Source organism: Canis lupus, chromosome 12 (assembly GCF_048164855.1).
Source record: "Canis lupus baileyi chromosome 12, mCanLup2.hap1, whole genome shotgun sequence".
NCBI classification, from domain to species: domain Eukaryota; kingdom Metazoa; phylum Chordata; class Mammalia; order Carnivora; family Canidae; genus Canis; species Canis lupus.
The window spans coordinates 28,153,944-28,167,662 of NC_132849.1; the positions used below are offsets into that span (position 1 = coordinate 28,153,944).

At 44.0% G+C, this 13,719-nt stretch overlaps 1 protein-coding gene across 1 annotated transcript in view; it reads right to left on the reverse strand.

Annotated features, from left to right (window-relative positions):
- The window catches only part of POLR1B (RNA polymerase I subunit B), a 24,884-nt gene extending 12,641 nt beyond the window's left edge, over nucleotides 1–12,243 (reverse strand). The window contains exons 1-9 of the mRNA XM_072770210.1: nucleotides 11,997–12,243; nucleotides 9,260–9,427; nucleotides 8,860–9,006; nucleotides 7,386–7,518; nucleotides 5,594–5,730; nucleotides 4,596–4,819; nucleotides 3,650–3,821; nucleotides 1,243–1,414; nucleotides 74–355 (exon numbers count right to left, since the gene is read on the reverse strand). Coding sequence (XP_072626311.1) covers nucleotides 74–355; nucleotides 1,243–1,414; nucleotides 3,650–3,821; nucleotides 4,596–4,819; nucleotides 5,594–5,730; nucleotides 7,386–7,518; nucleotides 8,860–9,006; nucleotides 9,260–9,427; nucleotides 11,997–12,173 — 1,612 coding nt within the window. The 5' untranslated portion in view covers nucleotides 12,174–12,243. The remainder of the gene's footprint in view (nucleotides 1–73; nucleotides 356–1,242; nucleotides 1,415–3,649; nucleotides 3,822–4,595; nucleotides 4,820–5,593; nucleotides 5,731–7,385; nucleotides 7,519–8,859; nucleotides 9,007–9,259; nucleotides 9,428–11,996) is intronic.
- Nucleotides 12,244–13,719: the final 1,476 nt, after the last annotated feature.

Below are 13,719 nucleotides of genomic sequence, written 5' to 3' on the forward strand. Positions count from 1 at the left end.
CCTAACTTAATAGTCTGTACCTGTTAAAACCCACATACCCAAATAAGACTGTTTCAAACCTTACACAACATACCCAAGCTGCAGAGCAAAGTGGGAACAGATGCCGTATACACACATTGTGTGACAACCTCGCACACAGCGGTCAAGTGGTTCATCAGGCCACAGGGCTCCCCATCTGGGGTGTGCACAGGACAAAGGAAACCCCAGGACTCTGGCAGCAGCCTGCGTACTGTGGTGGTCCTCATCTTGGCAAAATCAGCCCCTCTGTGCACACAGCGGAAATGGGAGAGATAGCGTATGAAGTTCAGCTTATCAGCCACAACACAAAGTCCAGAATCTTGCAGGAAGCCAAGACCTTAATAAAACAAAAATCATTCAAATACAGGTTCAATTTAAAAAACAAAGTCTATTCTAATTTGCGGCTCTGGGGACAGAAAACTCAGAGCACACTAAAAACCACGGAGTTACCATAAAGTTTATTAGCTCTGATGAGTGGGAAGAGTTTACAAAATTAGTAGTAAAAAGGCAGTCAAAATCTTGATTTCCCAAATTATATAAGCCCCATGGGTTCCCTCTCCCCTCTACTACTACCTCCTTTGTGGGAAACATTAAAGGAACATGAAACAGCGAGCAACTAAATGGGATGCATCAGAAGGAACTGGAGAGTATGTAAGAAGCTATTAGTCCTAAAAAAAATCTGTATCGGGACCATCTGTTTAAAAAAAACAGCAGAGGGCAGCCCTGGTGGCTCAGAACTTTGGCCCAGGGCCTGATCCTGGAGACCCAGGATCAAGTCCCACATCGGACTCCCTGCATGGAGCCTGCTTCTCCCTCTGCCTCTCTGTGTCTCTCATGAATAAATAAATAAAATCTTTAAAAAAAAAAACAAAAAAAACCCCAGCAGATATCTGGGCTCTCAAAGACCACTTAAGTTTTTCAGGCCTGGCTGATGCACCTAGTTTAGGGACGGGCATGTATCTACAACCCTTCCAAACTGCCTGTCCTGGTAACTGTCACTCACAGATTACACTGTCGTTAGTACTATGGAAGGAGGCACAGAGATGCATGTGACGATGAGAAATGGATTTAAGCTCTACGGATGCCTCATCTCAAGCCTTTCAGGCTGACACACACTTGTCAAATTTACAACGTGAAATCGAAGAGACAAGTTCACTTTTAAAGAGAACCAATACTGAGCAATTAAGATTTAACTTAAAATGAAGCCAATCTGTTTTATTTTACCTGTTTTAGAACGCAGATTCCCAGTAGCAAGAAGATATTCAAATGGTTTTGTAAGGTCTGTTCCCAGATTAAAAATCCTCATCAAATTTTCAGTGTTTATGGACACATTTGTCTTCTGAGACCTCTTATCTAGAGCTATTTTAATAGACACTAACCAAGATTCCATTTTTTCCTGAAATAAAATTTAAACTATTATATTCAGATTATTTGCTTTTTGTATTTACTCCTACGTAATCTATATACCCACAACAAAGGCCCACAACGTATACATTTGACATGGAAAACATGTGGCCTATAACCCTGAAAACCAGCCTTTCGATGCACTATTATAGGTTAGGCTTTTTTTTTTTTTTAAAGATTTTATTTATTTATTCATGAGACAGACAGAAAAGGAGACAGAGACCTAGGAAGAGGGAGAAGCAGGCTCCATGCAGGGAGCCTGACATGGGACTCAATCCTGGGACTCCAGGATCATGCCCTGGGCTGAAGGTGGCACTAAACCACTGAGCCACCCAGGCTGCCCTTAGGTTAGGCATTCTTAAGACAGAAGCTACAAATTCCTGTAGATCAGTTTCTCAACCTTGGCACTATCAACATTTTGGCTGGAATAGTTCTTTGTGCAGAGGCACCCTGCATGCATGTAGGATGTCTAGCAGCATCCCTGGCCCTTAACCACTGGATGCCAAAAGCATCCCCCCAAGCTGTGACAACCGAAAATGTCTCCAAGCATCGTCAAATATCCCTTGGAGTGGGGCAAAGTTGCTCCTATCAAGATTATTGACACAAATGGAAAGAATCAAAACGGTTTGCTTTGGTTTTAGAAAAGTTTTTCATTAAAATGCTCTTAATCAAGCAGTCAAAACAGCTTCTACCGGAGACAGGCAACAAAGCTTTGAGACCAAGCAGCAGCAGCCCGCTGTCCTAACAATAAAATCAACTAGGAAGAGCTCAGTATCTCAAATGACACCCAACATACAAGATAGTTGACAAGATCATAGGAAAGACTGATGTTTTCTTCTCCTATAAATCTAAAACAAAATGGAAAAGGGAAGGGGAGGGGAGGGGAAGGGAGGGGAGGGGAGGGGAGGGAAGGGAAGAGAAGAAAAGAGAAGAGAAGAGAAGAGAAGAGAAGAGAAGAGAAGAGAAGAGAAGAGAAGAGAAGAGAAAAAGAAAGCCACAGAACTGAGGGTCAGAGATACCGGAAGCAGTTCTGTAACCCAAGACAGGAGGCGGTGGGAAGAATGAGGAGCTTACTCTCTCTGCCTACTGCCACTTTGTTGTTAACCTGCAAGGGCAAGCAGCTAGTAGTTCTTGGATGCATACTGTAAAATGGTACTTTGCATATTTATTTAATCCTCACAACAAACTTTTCTTCATGAAGCAGGGCATTAGAGGATTGCTTAGGCCAAATGTATTTCAGTATTAAGAATTCCCCAGAGTTTAGAAAGGTAGCAGGTGCATAAACCCAACATGTATTATGAAGACTGAGGCACTGGCTTGTAATCAAACACATTTCTACAGTGAAACACACAAACTGTCACACTAAGTAGAATCAATAAAAATTATAAATAGCATCATGTCAGGGCAGGTCAGGTTGTCCTGCCAATTCGTGTTTTTTTTTGTGTGTGTGTGTTCTAGCACCTTTTAGATTTAGAAAAGCAATTTGAATGACTGGGACTTGTTCTATGTAAGGCCTACACACAACAGTGCTAGAGAAGTGAGAGAGGCCTCTCAGAAGCCATCTATAAGGTTCACCAGCCTTTCCAGTGAAAGGTTTAGGCGTATAAAGCTGAGCAGGGAGGGGAGACCCCACAGAAGATGATGAACAGCGTCCACCCAATCTGCTCTTAGAAAGGGCAGCTCTGTAGTATCTCTAGCTCCCCACCCCCACCCCCCGCCCAATAAGAAACCCTCAGAACCAAGCACAGAAATCACAGGACACTTCAATCTCTGCTGCAACACTCTGTGAAATAGCTAACGAAGCCTGTAATTCAGATTATGTCAATGTCCTGTACCTTCCTGAAGATTATTATGTCCCAAATTCAGAGGCTCGGAAGCTTAAAACAAAGCTGGTACAAAAGTAAGGAGATCACATACGTTAGGTCAGTAACATGTTACCATTAATGTTATGACCAACGTTTGATGTTGTCTTTACTCAGCCTCTAAGAAGCATTAAAGAAATTTCTGAATTTGATATAAACTAAGATCTTTGATTAACTCCCTTACTGCTAAACAAACAAAAAGAAAGGGCAAGACTAAAAAAAAAAAAAAAAGAAAAAGAAAAGGCAAGACTATGTAAAATGCCACACCTACAAATCATAAATACGTAGGAAACACTACTGCTGGAAATTGTCTCACCATTCTGCAAGCAGGACCACTACCCACGGTGAAAGCAGCAGGTGTTTACCTTCAGAAACATAAGGAAGAGTTGACCAGGTGTGAGGACTTCTTGGTTCACTAAACTATCAGGATTGTCTTCCATGCACTCTCCTTTGGCTAAAGCAAAGAGTTTCCGTGTCATGAGACAAAGCATATAAAACTTCTCAGTATTGGATTTCAAGTGGATACAGATGCACTGGCTGTCAAAACAAAAAGTAAAGCTTAAAACAATTCAGTTGCCACTAGTACTAATCAAAGTTCCCAATTCCTATTTACTTATTCCTATTTACTCATTTTCAAAAAACCATTTTCATCTTTACTGGCAACATTAGCAAAAGGACTGTACGTAGTCACAAAATCTAGGGCTCTGCTGGACAATACGGCATGACAAGCAACATGTAGCCATTTTAATTTACATTAATTAAAATTAAATAAAATTAAGAATTCAGCTTCTCAGTTGCACTGGCCATTCAAGTTCTCAGTATGGGACTTGTGGCTGCCTACTGGATGGCACTAGTAACTATATGGTGGTTACATAACAGAGTCCTTGCCTTGGGGAAATAAAGGGACATGATGCCCAAAACTTTAAAATGCTGCAGAAAGAAAAACATTTATCTACATGCAAAGAAATTAAGAAAGTGAATGTAGTAAAAAAGATAACTAGTGAATGTAAGGGTCCACTGTACCATTTTTTTTTGGCAGATCCACTGTACCATTTTTGCAGCAATTCTGGAAGTTTGAAGTCGTTTCAAAATAAAAGTGTAAAAGTACAATAAAATAAAATGAAAGTACCACAAAAAGAAAGGTGAGGATGGCCACAGAAACAGAGCTAGCCCCCACTTCCTTAGACCAGAATCCTACCCACAGGTCCATTCTGAGTCCCAGATGACTCACCAGCCCTAACAACAATCAATATAAACTACCACTGACACCTTCCACCCCACAAAAAACAGTTTAAGCAAAAGCACACATACTTAAACAGAAATTCTGCAGCTTGTTCATTTGGATACCAGTCAGGGAGACTGAGCTTTACTCTGAAGCGTTCACCTAGATAGTTAAGGACCTGTTTTTGTGTGGAACAACCCTCTTCCATTACGATCCTTAACATCTGAGAAACTGAGTTTCTAAAGAAAGAGTCCTCCTCTTTGCCTTTGATGAGCTCCTGAAAAATCTGATAATCGGAGAAACTGACAAGTGCCTAGAACAGAAAAAAAAAAAAAGGTTTTCTTTTTAATTGGTAGTAACTAAACGATTTCACTCGTTAGATAACTATTCTCAATTTTTCTAATATCCAAGAAAAATAACTACTCCACTATTGGTGAATCGAAATGAATTCCCCAAAATAAAGCAGGGCTTGTATGTCAAGAAGATAGCAAGATGGCCCCAATGATCCTTGCCTTCCGGTATTCACAGCCTTATATAGCCTCCTCCCATACTAAGTCAGCATGGGCCCATGTGACCAAGACCATGTGCTGAAGAAGTGGATGTGTGACTTTCAAGGACAGGTCATAACAAGGACCAGGTCAGCCTTGCTCTTTTGGCTAACCCTCTCAGGGAAGAGAGCTGCCTCAAGCAGCCTATGGAGAGGCCCATGCAGAATGGAACTGAGCCTTCCTGCCAAGAGACTGTACTGACTTGCCAGCCAAGAGTGAGCACTTTGGGAGTGGATTCTCTGGCTGCTGGTCAAGCCTTCTAAATGACTGCAGCCACTCTGACATCTTACTGCAACCTCCTGAGACCTTGAGGCAGAAGTGTCCCTGACCCCAGCCACTTCCAAATTTCTGACCACAGAAATACTGAGAGGGAAATGTTGACTGATTCTTTAGGCCAGTGAACTTTGGATAATTTGTTATGGAGCAGTGCAAAGCTGTTACAGCATGAACTCCGCTGTGGAGAACATATTCATTCTGCCCCAAATGTGACTTCCAGTGAAGCTCTTCATAGCAAAAGAAATATATTCACTATGTCACACCTTAAGTGCAAATCCCAAAGGAAGAAAAAAGAGTTCTTTCCGATAAATAAAGTTCAACATGACCGTGCCATTTTCCAAGTAGTGAAGGTTCATGTTGACAGCAGAATGTTCCTCCCTCACACAGTGCATGGAGACTCCTGTTGAAACAAAGCAAAAAGTAAAAAACTCAGTGATACCGTAACTGCTTCGATCATCTTTTTTTTTCTGAATTACTTTTACTTTTTTTTTTTAAGATTTTATTTATTTATTCATGAGAAACACAGAAAGAGAAAGTCAGACACACAGAGCGAGAAGCAGGCTCCATGCAAGGAGTCTAATGCAGGACTCAATCCTGGAACTCCAGGACTACACCCTGAGCCAAAGGCAGATGCTCAACCACTGAGCCACCCAGGCGTCCCTTTACTCTCTTAAAAATAAAGCCAAATCACCAAGGTTAGCTAAGACTGGCAACCAAAAATGTCTCCAAACCTTGCCAAATGTCCCCAACAGTGCACCATCTCCCTGGGTTGAAAACCACTCAAAGTAACTGAAGCTACAGATTCAAACTTCAAAGTTTCCTTAGAGGGCAGGGTCCATGTCTTACAACACATTATATCGCTAGCATCCTGCAGAATCTGATCATATAGCATTTTATATCCCCCATACCCTGTGGAATCTGGTCAGGAGATGATGGTATAATCTAAGAGTTCAAATGAGAAAAAGAAAATTTTAGATTTTAAGTTTGTTTCAGCTTTAAACAAAGATTGCTAAGGCACTCTGCATCAGTGATGCAAAAGAATAAATGACTAGGCATTTGGACTTGCTGAGATGCTATTATTCTAGATACAGTATGTATGTCTATCTTTAAGGCTGATTTTTAGATTAGAATAAATTATTGAATTGTAAGGTTGCCCAATAATGCAAAGTCTTATGAAGCCAGGCACTGTCACAGAGAGTGCTCAGAGGTCAGGTGTCTGTCAGCCAAGGACCCCAAGAAGAATGCCATGGTAGTCTGCACCAGAAGACTTTTGAGGCCCAAACCTACCTCTCAGTCAGGCCAACCTTCATCTTCATATGTAGTATCATAAATATACGTGTTCTTTCAATGTGAACAAAATGATACATAATAGAAAGGGTTTCCCACTATAAAATCCTTTTTTTTTTTTTTTAAGATTTTATTTATTTATTCGTGAGAGACAGAGAGAGAGAGAGAGAGAGAGAGAGAGAGAGACAGGCACAGGCACAGGAAGAAGCAGGCTCCATGCAGGGAACCCGACGTGGGACTTGATCCCGGGTCTCCAGGTTCACACCCTGGGCTGAAGGCAGTGCTAAACTGCTGAGCCACCTGGGCGCCCCCACCCCCCCACCCCCTTTTTTGGGAAAGATTTTATTTGGCACCTAGGTGGCTCAACTGGTTAAGCTGGTTAAGCTGCCTTTGGCTCAGTCATGATCTTAAGGTCCTGGGATCAAGCCCCACATCAGGTTTCCAGCTCAGCAGAGTCTGCTTTTCTCTCTCCTGCTTGTGCTCTCTCACGTAAACAAATTTTAAAATTTATTAATTTATTTGACAGAGAAAGAGCGCGCAAATGCATGCACACAGGCAGGGGGAGTGCCAAAAGCAGAGTCCCTGCTGAGCGGGGAGCCCAACACAGCACTGGATCCCAGAACCCTAGGATCATGATCTGAGCTGAAGATAGGTGCTTAACTGACTGAACCACCCAGGCACCCCCCACTATAAAATCTTAACACAGAAATGCTTACTAGAAAAACAAAACTTTTCTAAGAGAACATTCCAAAGATCACTACAACTTACCATACTGAGTATAGCCAGGCCCTCTGGTTTTCCATTTTGGTCTTATCATTGCAATGGGGAAATTCCTCCGAGGCATAATCAACATTCGGATGACTTTTTCAATGCCATTAATTATAAAATAGCCTCCCATTTCCTGCCAAAGATATGAATTATAATTTGTTAAACAAAGAAACATTCATTGTAAACATGAAGCTAACTGTCAGATGCAGTGCAAGGTGCAAAAGAGGCACAGAGGCAAAAGGGTCTATGGATCCCTTGGAAACTATCTGGAAACTATCAGTTTGTGAATTAACAGTCTTTTTCAGTGCATTAGAAAGGTTCCAGGGACCTGGGAGAAAAGTATGGAAGAAAATCAGGGTACTCTCTTCCACTGGACAAACTTGACCTAACTTGCCCTTTTGTCCCCTAAAATGATTTGTCTTCAAATGATATTTATTTAAAGATTTTACTTATTTATCTATCTATTTATTTATTTATGAGACAAGAGCAAGAGAGAGCGAGCAAGAGCAGAGAGGGGAGACAGAGGGAGAAGCTGACTCCCTCCCAAGCAGGGAGCCTGATGAGAGGCTTGATCCCACAACCCTGGGGTCATGACCTGAGCTGAAGGCAGATGTTTAACTAAGATACCCAGGTGCCCCATCTTCAAATGATATTTAAAAAACAAAACAAAACCAAAAAAACTTTACTCTAAAGACATGAAAACAATAGCCATTTTCCTTCCAGGCAAATAAGGTTTTCTAAATAAGTTTAAAACCTTTGTGTAAAAACTTTGGAAACCAGAAATTCAGATGAGCTAAAGAGGAAAATATTCTTAATACCTCTAGTATCACACTTCTGTAATAAATAAAATGCTACTACACACTGATTGCCCACTATGAAGCAGGTATAAGTTCTATGTCACCATTCCATTTAATCCTCATAATAACGAGTGGCACAGTTGTTATGCCCCACAGAGGAAACTTAGGCTCAGAAAGATGGAACATGCCCCAAACCATGTAACTGGCAAGTAGAGCAGTTTGGTGTCAAACCCATCTGACACCATAACCCTCATCCCGAGACGTAACACAGTCTCTCTCCGTGATCACTTCAACTCAATACTGCAAAACCACATAATGCAGCTGAAAAAGATGCTGAAGGGAAGGTATGGGAAGCATTTAGTATGTTCACAGAATCTTAATGCTGGTAAAGCAGACATCTCTAAATGTGTATTTTACAGAAAATTCGGGAAAAATCAATTCTTTCTCCATAATAATGTTCTCTAATTGTGTGGCCACTTTTTATACACTCCCTTGTTGAGACTCATTCTGAGCCCTACACAGGATGCACACATGGTAGTAAGACCCATTTACCTAACCAGAAATTGAAGCACAGAAAGGAAAACTGACTCCAACTGACAAGTGTCGTTATCTTCTCACTCCCAACCCAAGCCTTTTCTATCATCACCTGGCCTTGAAGCATACTGGCTATAAGTTACCTCTACTTCTTCATGGTGCTCAATGAGGGCTTTGGGGGGAAGACTGTGTAAGTTGCAGAGCTTAGACTTCACCATGATGGGAATGTAACCAAGAAACTGTTTAATGATTCCTTTTGAGATTCCATTCACTGCCCAGCTGATGTCAGCCTAAATAAAAATGAGAGAGAGAGGGAAAAAAAAAATTAATGGAAAGAAATTACCTGGATCTATAAGAACAAGAATTTTAAAAGAATAAGGAAGAAAACCATAAAGTGAATGATTTTATGCTTCAGATATACAAGACAGGGTCTCTTAGATGGCAGTACTAAGAAAGCAGAAATCTGGTATAAATTTTATTAGGCATCAGCCTTTTTCTCAAAAATGTACAGTCTGAGAGTCACGCACTGTCACATGTACTCACTGTCAACTTGCCACGGTAGGTACTCCTCCGGCCCCGGCATTCTGCTGGATAAATGTTGAGCTCTTTGCAGATGTTCCCTTTTGGAACCATGGGTGGACTGATGACAGCATCCACAATAGTAAGAGAGATCCGCTCATCTTTGAAAGCAAATTCAAAGGGAGGTATAGCCTGAAAGACAATTCACACTATCAACTGCTTGCATTTCTAAGGCTCATTTCTCTAAGAGTCTTCCAAACCCCACACGTTCTACAAGCACTGATGCCCATAATGCTAAATGTGACATATCTAAGAAGATGGTTAAAGCTACATCTATTCTACTCATCCCCTAAGTCCCTAAAACTCTAGCACGCTAATTCAGATTATAAGTGTCTAATGCACGTCAAATTCGTGGTAGGCTCTGGAGTACAGTTGTGTCTAGAACAAAGCTGTTCAAAGTGCCTGCCTTCTCTATTATACCTGGTGTCTGCTAAGAACATAGCAAGACAAATGGGACTGCTGCTAACAGGCAAGCATACGGAAACATCCTCCCGATTTAGGAGCAGACACTCTAATGCCATTCTTTGATATTTGTACATTTCATTCCACAGTGGCTTCGCACTGCAGCCAGAGCCATGTGGGTAGTGGCCCTGGTGATTCTTCCCATTCCTAACCATTTCTTCTCTGCCCTACTCCCTGGGGGAAGCTCTATTCAGAGGAAGGGGCATCACTGAGCTCCCCTACAGGTTAACTATGAACAACCTCCTAGCCTTAGCGTTAGAACAAGAATGCCAGAAATGGTGCCAAGAATATAAAGAAGGTTCTCCCCCTCTTGTCAGTTCAATTGACCTTTTCTAAATTTTAAAATTTTATCTAAAGCTGTCATTGTTATAAGTTTAATATTCTATAAAATTTTTTTAATCTATACCCTATTTAAGGATGAAGCATTAATTTCTAAAAGGGAGAAGATTCACTTTCTCAAGCCACAGCTGCACTATCTATATCTCAAAACAATCACATTACTTGAGACGGTTACGGTCTATAAAGGAGTCATGAACACTGAATTAGTGAATACTGAACCACTGTTCTTAGGGGAAATACAAAGTTAGGTTCCTGTGAGTCTCTGATCACACTTTGTCAACTGATCAGTACATAACCCTGTTTGAAGGACACTTTATTTAATTCATATTGTTGATTCATTAACACTGAACTCAGAACCAACAGCACTAACTCATGACTGAACAAAGGTTATCTCACACAAATTTTCTCTTAAGGGGTACATCACAGCCTTTCTACATTTAGAACACTAGACAGCACTTTAGCACTGTGCTTGAGAGCAATGTTAAACAGTTAAATCACCAACAAAAAGCACCAGAACAAGAAAAACTGGACAGACTTCAAAAAGGATACTTATTAGTATGAGAGCTTGAAACAGGAAAGCAGAGCATCACCTTCTTGGACTTCAGTTGGGACCATGCACATTGGGCAATTCAAATTTTTCACCATTCTGCACATGTTGCTGAGTATTGATTTGGGGGTTACAAATAAATTTTAGCCAGTAGGCAATTCACAAACATGAATTCCTGAATAATGAGAATTGACCGTAATTCTGAAAAGCCGCCTGTGAGGCATCAATTTGGACTCACAGAATGAAGGAATCCACCCTCCCCCCTCCGAATTGGGCAAAACTCTAAATAAACAAAAATGACAAATGCTACTCTTCCCTTGACTTTATAAATGGTAGTCATTTACTTGACTGTGTTTTATGTAACAATATTTTCACAGAGTATTATGGTACCAGCTAGGGTGCAGCACCTTGATCCATGTGACTACACTTTCTGCATGCACTTCAATGGAAACAATGTATCATGAGAGACTCCTAACCCTGGCAAACGAACAAGGGGTGGTAGAAAGGGAGGTGGACAGGGGGTGGGGGTGACTGGGTGACGGGCACTGAGGGGGGCACTTGACGGGATGAGCACTGGGTGTTATTCTATATGTTGGCAAATTGAACATACATACATACATAGATAGAAACAATGTATCACGAGGGACGCCTGGGGGGCTCAGCGGTTGAGCATCTGCCTTCAGCCCAGGGCGTGTTCCTGGACTCCCAGGAGCGAGTCCCACATCGGGCTCCCTGCATGGAGCCTGCTTCTCCCTTTGCCTGTGTCTCTGCCTCTGTGTGTGTGTGTGTCTCATGAATAAATAAATAAAATTAAAAAAGAGAGAGAGAGAGAGAGAGGGAGAGAGAGAGAGAGAGAGGAAGAGAGAACCTCTTCAGGTAAGTTTCAGAGAAGTAAATCTCCCAGGGATGTGAAAGTCTGTGCGTGGTGAATGCCTGGGAAGCCCACCACCACGGGGCACTTCCTCACTCTCACCGCACGCCGCTGAAACCCGGCCTACAAAACACCACCGTTCGAGTCACAGAGAAATCCCGCAGCCACAGGTTCACCCAGTATTCCCCTAGTCCACGCCACTCCACGCCCGGGCCCCGCGCGGAGCCTGGCGCGATCCAGGAGTGCACTGTGACCGCCCAGCATCTCTCCGGGACCCCTGCCCCACTCCGCCCAGGCCCCGCTCGCCCCCGCCTCCCCCGCCTCCTGGATCCTGATCCTACCCCCACCCCGCCGACCCCGGGCGCAACACGCGCAGCCTCCCCTCCCGCCCCGCCCGGGGCTTCGCCTCCTCGCGGAAGGCGCAGGACCCAGCGGCGCTGGAGAACGCAGAGCCGACGAGCCCGCGAGGACCCCGCGCTCACCTGCACCGCGTGGCTGAGCCCCTCGCGGACCGCGTAGTTGAAGGACTCGACGTGCGCCCGTGTCAGTTCCTGCAACGCTGGCTTTTGCTGCTCCTGCGGGATTCCGTAAGACGGGTCAGTCAAGTGCTTTAGGCTAGGCCCGCTGGGCAGATTCTGCCACCGGCCGGGGGCATCCATGCGTCCGCCTGCACCACACGGGGAGCCGAGGCCCGCTCCACACGCGCCGCCGGAAGGACGGGCACTTCGGGGCCCACGGCCTGCTGGGAAATGTAGTTCCTCTGGTTCCGCCGGATCTTGGTCCCTCCGTTTTACAGGGTCGACTTGAATCCCAAACCGTGGAGTGAATGGGCCGGGCTAACACCGTACGGAGCCAGAGCGCGGCAGTCGCACCCGCGTCTCCCTTCCCGGAAGGCAGGTGGAGCCCCGCCCTCACGCAGCTCCACGTCCGGTTCAGCGTGTGATGGATCCGCTCAGCGTTTGTTGGCTCAGTTGGTTATCCCCGGAGGAGAGGAGGAGAGGGCGGTTCCGAGATTCCTTCCCTTCCGTTCCCCCCTGACGCTGACCGGGGCTCGGGGAATACAGCAGATGCTGGGCCCCAGACCCACGGCTTCCACCCAACTCTGGGTCGGGAGGACTTCACTGGTTGGTGAAGGAGGTTGTCCTGGCCAAGCTGCTGACCTCTGATAGACCCGAGTTCTAGGGGCGTGGGAGGCCCGAACATCCGAGGGGACTTCCAGCCTTTAAGATACGTTGAGTTTCTTGCTTTCTCTTTCTTGCTTTTCCTTTCTTGGGACGCCCGGGTGGCTCAGCGGTTGAGCACCTGCCTTTGGCCCAGGGCGTGACCCTGGGGGCCTGGGATCGAGTCCCGCGTTGGGCTCCCTGCCTGGAGCCTGCTTCTCCCTCCTCCTGTGTCTCTGCCTCTCCCTCTCCCTCTCTCTCTCTCTGTCTCTCATGAGGCACAGTGAGAGGGGCAGACACAGGCAGAGGGAGATGTGGGACTCGATCCCAGGACCCTGGGATCAAGACCTGAGCCAAAGGCAGACGCTCAACCACTGAGCCTCCCAGGTGCCCCCCAGCTGGTAGTTTTCATTCTTCCTATACACTTTGAAAAGTTATCTTCTGTTTCGATCCTATGCTGACACCATTAAACCTACCAAGATGTGTGGAGCTGTAACCTAAGTTGTGGCGCCTCCCGCTTCATGTCGCTGCTCCTTTTAAGGAAAACTCTTCATTTCCTCTCCCCTAGTCGAGGACTTCTAGAAGGCAAGAGGATGAGGAGATTATTGCTGGAGCAACCATTCCCATCAGCATAAACAGTTGCTGGAAAACTGTTAAAACAAAAACAACTCACTGATCCCTTATCCCTCTTTAACTACCAGGTCTCCTCTTCAGAATGCAAGGTTGATCATCCTCACTATTGCTCTACTGCTTTCAAGGTTCATCCATTTTAGAGCAACTTTCAGTACTTCTTTTCTTTCGTGACTAAGAATGCATTCTATGGATACATTACATTTTTAACATTTCATAAAATTCATCAGTGAATCTATTTGATCCTGGGCTTTTCCCTATGAAAAGATTTTTTTTATTATTAATTCAATCTATTTTTAGGTCTGTTCTGATTTTCTGTATCTTCTTGAATCAGGTTCATCAGTTTTGTTTTAAGATTTTGTTTATTTAATCATGAGAGACACAGAGAGAGAGGCAGAGACACAGGCAGAGGGAG